Source organism: Neurospora tetrasperma (assembly GCF_000213175.1).
Source record: "Neurospora tetrasperma FGSC 2508 unplaced genomic scaffold NEUTE1scaffold_1, whole genome shotgun sequence".
Lineage (NCBI taxonomy): Eukaryota > Fungi > Ascomycota > Sordariomycetes > Sordariales > Sordariaceae > Neurospora > Neurospora tetrasperma.
This window is the reverse complement of record NW_009799099.1, coordinates 328,587-336,463: the sequence shown is the minus strand read 5'-3', so window position 1 is coordinate 336,463 and position 7,877 is coordinate 328,587. Positions and strand designations below refer to the sequence as shown.

Genomic DNA, 7,877 nt, shown 5'->3' with positions numbered 1-7,877 from the left:
GCCTGCCACAGTAGATGCCTCTTTTCATCTCATGTTTTCGTTCGTGATGTGGCTTGGGCCTGAGAAGCGAACCTGCTATTGCTCCACCGGTGCGTGAATGGTGAACGTAGCCCACAATCTAAAAATGCAGGAATAAGACGTCATCTGAAGGTCCCGTTATTCACGTACCCGTCTCGACGATGTGAGCCACAGAGTGAATGGGATCAGAAGCGGGTACCTTAGTGAAGGCCCTTACTTAGGTAGAACCTGGACGGCTTGACCAGCCTTATTGAATATTCTTCCCGCGCTTCGTATTGTCGAAAGTCTCGGTATACGAATGGACCCAATTTTCGTCGTTCTTTCTGTTGATGTACGTATCCCATGTGGTTAGGTTGCGGGTTGACCAAATGGTGTATTTAGAGAGCGTTCAGGTGCCGGTTGGGGAGAGCATCGAGATGAATATATCAAGAGAGGGTGACGTTGCCGCGCAGCTAGGTGGTTGGATGGCCGGTTTCTACCGCGAGGGTGGTGACCACAGCGACGTTGAGATCGGCTGATATACTGACTGCTAGGAATCGCAACATCCAACTAATGTCGCAAGTTGTTCTCCATACACCTAGCAAACAATACTCTGCTTTGCTCGTCGGTTTCGTAGAAAACAAGCCGACGAGCTTGCTAATCGTGTGAATAGCTGACAATGGCAAAGAATGCAAAGCCGCTGGGATGTCAGTCGATCGAAGGAGAAACGAGAACAAGGTCTCAAAGAGGTCATGAAGCTTGGACCCAATGCTGTTGCGGTCGAACTGACCTGCATCCAGAACTGCGGGTCTGTTAGATGATGTGAGTTAACCCATAATATCCTTCCGAGCTCGGAAGCTTCATATTTCAACATCTAGCGGTAGGAGAATGATGAACCCACTGATGTGCATAGGAAGGAAGGCGATGTGCAAGCCACAGTTTGCCCAACAAATTTCAACACTGCCTCTGCTTGCCAGTTACCGAGCGATTAGATTCAAACAAGCCTTCACATCATTTTGGCAAGCGATATATGCCACGGTGGTACGTCTCAACAGACATGACATGTATTGCAGGCAGCACAGAATATCGTTGTGGACACTGCTGGCAATGCACAAAAACCAACAACGGAAGGGGAAAAAGAGTGAAAATTGAACCAGACAAACTCCAAAACATTGAAAAAAAAAAAAGATGAAAAAAAATGTTTTAGCCAAACCGTCCACGTTAATATCCAGACGTGAAACTAGGAATATGTCCAAACCCGCCGATCCCCCTCGCCCTAGGAGTGAAACACCACCACCCCTCCAGCTCCAGCTCCATCCTCTTCACGGTGGTCTTGGCCCTCCGCCGCTGCTCTTCCTGCAAACACCCTGGATTCGCGTGCTTCAGCAGGACTCTCAACAACTTCACCGCCTCAAAGAGAACGATGTACTTCTTGGCCGTGTCTGCCCTCTCAGCCACCTGGTAGCGAACCACCAAATCCAACGGAGTCTTGCCGTCTCTGTCTTTGACTCCATCGACTGACGCACCATGTTCCAGCAGGGCAATGATGATGGGAGTGCTGGCGGCCAAGCGCTTCTCGATCGGGGAAGCGATATTCTCGATTTGGCAAGTATAGAAGTCGAAACTAGGGTGACTCAAGCGAGAAGGGTTATCATCAGGATAGACAGGGAGGTTGCATCGAGTGAGAGCATGCAGAACGGTTTCGGAGCACGCGCCGGCTGTAACGTTTGGATCGGCACCCAAGTCCAGGAGGATGCGAACGAGTTCGAGGTGGCCCTTGGCCGCGGCCCGCTTGAGCGGTGTATCGTTGGTGTACCAATGTGGGTTTCTGTAGACGGAGTTGACGCAGTTGGGGTCTTGACGCGCTAGTCGTGCAAGGAACTGCTTCCGCCCGTCAAACCATTCGCTGCTCGTCGGCGAGTCGTTTGGCGGTTCTGGAGCAAAAACAGCGGCGTGGACGAGGGCCCCTTCGAGAGTGATGCCCGCTGCGCGGTAGACCTGTGCTTGGGACTCGGTCATCTCAAGGTCCATGTCGAGGAACATAGTGGCAACCGCCCATGAGCCATTGAGAGCGGCGTAAAAAACAGGCAAATCAGTGCGAGGAGCAGACTCAATGACGTGGGCTCCGGCCTTAAGCATGTTCTGTATGAACGCAGGAGAGGCAACAGGAGAGCAAGCTGCATAATGGAGCGATGTGAATCGGGACTCGATAGGAGTATCCAAGGAAGCATGTCGCCCTACATGCCGCAGAATCTCGAAAAATAGGTTGTGTTGGCCCGTGGCTGCTGCTGTGTGAAGAGCGACGGGTTCAGCATTTCCTTCTACTGCCCCTCGGTCAATGAGAAGTTGAGCCGTGGAGGAATGATGATGACACAGCGCCAAGCTGAGGGCATCGTGGTTGAGGCTGCCGTGATTCTGGGAAATGCGTCCAAGATCTGTCAAGAAGCCCTGTGGGATTTGTGGGTCCACACACTTGCAGAGGTTCTTGGAGGGCTCATGCAAAGAAGCTCCGTGGTCAAGAAGCCAGTCGACAGCATCATTTTGTCCATTCATCGCGGCGAAGTGAAGAGGGCTGCCCTTGGCCGGCCCCGTAAAGATGCCAGTCTTTGTTGGAAAGGTGTACTCTGGGCCTAATGGGTGAGGGCCTTCGGCCTTCACGGATGCTCCATGTGTTAGAGCTTTTTCCATCAAGGGGATCAAGCCGTGGTAAGCACCCCATCGCATGGCCCTGTCCGGATTGCCATCTTGTCGGAAGAGGATGGGCTCGTAAGTGGCGCGGATGTGACGAGAAGTTTGTGCAAGGGCTAAAAGTGTTGATGTGCGGTCTTCACGGTCGATCCTGGTGATGTCCAGGAGATGCTGATAGATGGTCAAGTGAAGCTCGTGAGGGAGGTACGAAAAGCAGTCTCGGTCCATTGTGAAAGTGTGTTGGAGTCCAATCATGGGCTGGAATGCTGGTACGAGATGATGATTTCCGTTGAAGGACACCAAACATGATATACTTTTCAGGGTTTGTCATACCTAGGGTTTGCCCAGTGTCAAAGGACGAGAGGTCGTGGACCTGGCGCATCACCTGACGACCCTAGGGCATGTCATTGACCTCGTGGACGATCGTGGGGTACCTGCCAAGGGAGGAATTAGGTAAGAAGGTACTGATGTACCCTTGCCCAGCCCCCACCGGTGTGTCAATACCCCGCCCGCGGCCCCGGATTTTAGCGTCCGATTCGACGTCGAAATATTGGGGAAAAGTGCCCTGGTACCTGTCCGTCCGTTGGAGCGCCAGATCCAACCACGAAGCAGTGAGCACCCAAGTTTCGTGTCATTTTGCGTCTGGCACGCCATTGTCTGGGCAAATTTGACAGGTAGACTGAGATCCCCTAGACACCTGTCATACGAGCCTCTGCCGATCATTGAACAAATCGGCGCCGTCCATGTTGTCCTTGTGATCAGCTCCTCCGTGTAACCGCCTACCGCTACTTCTCCAGAGGGTCCATCCTCTGAGCCGCTGCTGGCCGACTCTGTTCCTCGCGAATGCGGGCATCACAGACACCAGGGAATACGCAGTTGCATCCAATCTCATCTCCCCGCCTGACGGTTCTCATGGTGATGGAGTACCTCCCCTGTCTGTGTACCATTTCGCCATTGATGATGTCAGTCTTGCGAGACTTGATGCCATGCGTGTAGCCATAGCGCGCGGGGCCGGTCATGAGCAGAAGCGAGCGAGGAGGAAGCACAAGCTCCCACGACGGGTTTTCTGGTGACGGCTCTTCCAGTTTACTTTTCACCGTCATTGTCGTCTGGCTGTCGGGAGCAGTCGCCGCGGATTCTGGGTTGGTACCAGATGCACCCTCCATCTTGCTTTCTAATACTGACGACTGGAGAGATCTTCTAGGCAATCTCATCTTGCGGGCGTCATTTGCATCCGACATTCTGAACACCATGGGAACAGCACTTCCGTATGACAAGCTATACAGCGCTTCGCCGAACATGGAGTGCGTGTCCACGTGCGGCGGGATGCCGGCGCCAGGAGGGTAGTACTGTGCCGTGAACTGGTCGGGGAGGTAGTCTTGGACGGGCAGACGAGGGAGAAAGTCGGTGATGTACGAAGGCACCGGCGTGAAGCTTGTCTCAGAGGCGCCAAAGGTGGTGTAGTCGAAGTGGTAGCCAAAGTGCTGGCTGATGCGTCTCTTGCCGTCCAGGCGATGGTCGACGGCGTGGAAGGCAGCGATCATGGCGGCCTCCTCATCCTCCGTAATGAAGTCGTGGATAAGTAGCAGCCCAATGTCGTCCCATCTTTGGATCTTGGGATTCTCGGGATCCGTGACGGGAGCGGGCACCGAAGGCATGGCACGTGGTGTCGTGTAATGAGGCACGTATTCCCGCCGCGGTTTGATGAAGCGTCGTCGTTGATGGAGCAGAATTTTGGCGGCGCTCCAAGCCACACGCCCGCTGAAAATTTTGGCGCAACGGTTTAGCGGCAGTGAGCACCTAAACGCGTAAATTTGCGATTGGATGGCCCGTGCACTTGCGTCAATCGCCAGCAGGGTCAGGGCCATCTTGGGAGATGTCGGTCAAGGTCGCTTGAATCTAAAGGAGATGGGTGGGCAACCAAACAATGCGAGATCGATAGATGTACAATTAGGTCGTTACAATGGCTGAGATGATCAAAAGAAGAAAGATAACAATCGAGCGTGGGCACACGGGCGCATCGAACCGTCATGCCCGGCAACAACAGCGTTGCATCGCGACCATCACGGCTGCAGATTGGCAGGAAATTGTATGAAAACAGAAAAAAAAGCAGCCAGACAGAATTGAACAAAGACAACTATGAAGTTTCGGGTTGTAGAGGGGATGCCACTTGGAAAAGAAACCATCCATGACAAGATGAATGGGGTCAAAATTAGTTGTTCTGAGGAAGAATCAATTGCGCACTTGATCAAAAACCAGCAGTTTCCCCTCTGGACGTGCGTCGCTCATCACAAGCATTTGGATGCGATCCCACTCCACAAATTGCACGGCCAAGAAGACGCTCCTTCCATGTTGCGATTTTTTTCATTTCCCAACCTTTTGTTCCTTCCAGGCAGCTTCAATAAAGTGGACAACAAGGTGCTCAAACATGGAAATATCGCGGCTTCCAAGAATGGAAATTTTCAGCTCCTCAAGCAATCCGGTCACAACACCACCTGCATTACCAGGTTCCACGAGGGACGGAGGGCATCTGGGTGGATGATACAGGCAACGGGAGTGCTGACGGAGGACTTCATCAGCCTACTAAGACAGCGGAACTTCAATAGCACAGCAATAATGGACAACCTGACCTACGAAGTGACGAGATCACTCAGCTACCTAGGGGTACCAGTACGAGCAAACTGTCAGACCAGACGAACCTGAAATGCAGCAACGTGAATAATAGTAACTCCCAACACACAATAGCAACCCAACCCTCTAGAATAGCGAGAAAAGGAAAGCACGAGGTTGACTCAGGTCCTTGAGCTCCAGACATCTCCGTCACTCGCTGGTGAAGTGCTCGCACCTTCCTCCAAGATGCCAGTATAAAATTACCGATCTGGTCATCGTCAAGGCAAGAAGTTTCCTCTCAGAACCCACAACCGTCAAATCCCCGCAGTCTTTCGATAACCCAGTCGAGAATCGACCAAACACGCGTCTTTCAAGTCACAGGCAAGACCAACAATCACAGGGAAAAAAAGGAAACAAAACATCAAAACCTCAATGACCAACATGTCCAACGCTCTTACCCAGCATGATCCCATCATGCAGTACGTCACTTACTTCTTCTCTAGACCTTCTATACTCTTTCAGATCGATACTGACCTTGTCATGCATCACCCAGGTCTTACAAAAAGAGACGCCTAGCCGAGGAAGCGGAGAGGCAGAGGGAGAAGAGAAGGCAGGAGCGGGAGAAGCAGAAGAAAGCGAAAGAGCTGGAGAAGGAAGCTGCTAAGGCGAGCAAGTAATCTCGTCTTGGTGAGGATGCACCTTCCTGTTTCTACTCCTTTTGTGGGGATGATGAGCAGAAAGTGAGGGGAACATGATGATCAAGCAATCATTGATGTTGTTTGCGATGTCTCCATGATGGAATCAATCAGGGAGGGAGGAAGGGGGAAAGTGAGGGATGGCAACAAGTCTGGAACTTTACAGCGACGGGAGGTAGAGATACTGAAGGTAGTTGGTTCCAGACCTGGCAACTGGACCCGAGGAAACCAGATGAAGTTCAACACCACATTGTATGCGCCACATGAACGAAGTCTCGTTTCCAAGTTCACAAAATGACCATGATGAACAAACGTGAGTCAAGAGTGATGAGTCCAGTATCTACGATGGCCAATCTCTGTGTCCTCTGGCCAGATTTGCGTAGAACCCAATGACGAGAATCACTGAACTATAAGACTTCCTTCCTTCCAACCACGACCAGTGACAAAGTTCTCATCACCCACCATCATCAAAAGCAAAAGTAACAAACCTCCAAACCTATTCATACTACCAACAACCATCTTTGACATCCCCACAACCTACCAAGCCAACCAACCCACCAACCCGACCAACATGCCCATCCGGTACGTAACCACAAACCCACCCAGAGGCCGCATCAACCTCTCTCCCCTCCATGTCCATCTATTGGCTGTCAAATGGATAAAAACCCCAAGCCTACCACCCACCTAACTTCTTTTTCTTTGAACATTATCCAGAAGACCAGGTTCCCCAGAACCCCCGGCGCCGGCGGACGAGGCAGTCATGACGGGGTCGCAGGAGGACCCGCAGAAGAAGGAAGAGGAGAAGGTATTCAGAGTGCAGGGAAAGGAGGAGAACGAAAAGGAGAAAAAGGAAAAGAAAAAGGAAGAGGAAAAGAAAAACGAGAAGGCGACGGGGGTTCCAAACCCCTAGAGGTAGGTAAGAACTACCTCTAGTGTAGGGACTTGGGATTGGTCACTGCTTCGTTGTTCTGGCTGTTTTAGTGCAGCGAGTGGTGAAAAAGTCAGATCCGTCAGGATGGTGTAGGAGCCTTTGAGGTATTGGGATTAGCGTGGTACAATACACTAGTGACGGGTATTGCTTGCCTTGTCTTGTCGATATGAAGTTTTCATAACCTACTTGTCTTCGTTTAAATGCATCAAGATGGTGAACTGCAATATGCTCTCGACGCTACTGATTATCATAGAATATGGATCTTGTCAGTTACACGGTAGTGGGACCAATGGGACGATTGACACTTGTATCGTACCCATCTTCATATGGCGAGGGAAACATATGCCAGATCCATGGGAGAGGTAGGTAACTCTGACGAAGTGGAAACGAGGACTTGCAAGCAAACAAGGGAAGGAAAACCCCCTTACTCGACTTGCCTTGGCAAGTGCTTCATTGCTTGCTTTGGTATTATTTGTCTTGTGTGCTATCAAGGGCTGGAATCTGGATGGGACTGATTGTGAGTTGCAAGACCACGAGGGGAGTCAAGTATGACGATTTGACAAGCAACAAACTGCGGGAAAATGAACTGAAGGGTCTGGAACTATGAGATTGCTCGAGTAATACTGATCACGTATGATGGACAAGAGACAAACAAGCCCCTTGCCTGGTAGAATGACCGATAATGAGGATGCACGCTCCTCTGATCCTGAAAGTCCAACACATGATGCATAGCAAATACCTCCCAAGTTTCCGCTCAATGTCCCCAAAAGACGAGCAGTTTGCCCCGAGGCAAAAGGTATAAAGCTCATGGCCATGCACCACTTGTTTCCTGTATTTCCTTTCTTCATCATCTACAAAGCATCGAACAGAAAAGCAACCACTGAACACTAAGCTTCACCAAAAGCATCTCAAGACCAACAACAACAAAGATCCAAAGACAAAACAGCAAAAAAAAA

General features: G+C 51.0%; 4 protein-coding genes across 4 annotated transcripts; 2 read left to right on the top strand and 2 right to left on the bottom strand.

The window, feature by feature from the left end:
- Positions 1 to 1,218: 1,218 nt before the first annotated feature.
- NEUTE1DRAFT_74902 (uncharacterized protein) lies at positions 1,219 to 2,940 on the bottom strand (the record flags this gene model as incomplete). The annotated part of the gene is made up of 1 exon (XM_009849196.1): positions 1,219 to 2,940. One exon carries the CDS (start codon positions 2,938 to 2,940, stop codon positions 1,219 to 1,221), a length of 1,722 nt encoding a protein of 573 aa, XP_009847498.1.
- A 530-nt stretch (positions 2,941 to 3,470) lies between these two features.
- On the bottom strand, positions 3,471 to 4,343 carry NEUTE1DRAFT_74900 (uncharacterized protein; the record flags this gene model as incomplete). Its single annotated transcript, XM_009849195.1, has 1 exon — positions 3,471 to 4,343. The coding sequence occupies one exon, from the start codon at positions 4,341 to 4,343 to the stop codon at positions 3,471 to 3,473; it is 873 nt and encodes a 290-aa protein (XP_009847497.1).
- Positions 4,344 to 5,736: 1,393 nt separating this feature from the next.
- Positions 5,737 to 5,972, top strand: NEUTE1DRAFT_134202 (uncharacterized protein; the record flags this gene model as incomplete). The annotated part of the gene is made up of 2 exons (XM_009849194.1): positions 5,737 to 5,774; positions 5,849 to 5,972. 2 exons carry the CDS (start codon positions 5,737 to 5,739, stop codon positions 5,970 to 5,972), a joined length of 162 nt encoding a protein of 53 aa, XP_009847496.1.
- Positions 5,973 to 6,561: 589 nt separating this feature from the next.
- NEUTE1DRAFT_134201 (uncharacterized protein) lies at positions 6,562 to 6,900 on the top strand (the record flags this gene model as incomplete). Its single annotated transcript, XM_009849193.1, has 2 exons — positions 6,562 to 6,572; positions 6,705 to 6,900. 2 exons carry the CDS (start codon positions 6,562 to 6,564, stop codon positions 6,898 to 6,900), a joined length of 207 nt encoding a protein of 68 aa, XP_009847495.1.
- Positions 6,901 to 7,877: the final 977 nt, after the last annotated feature.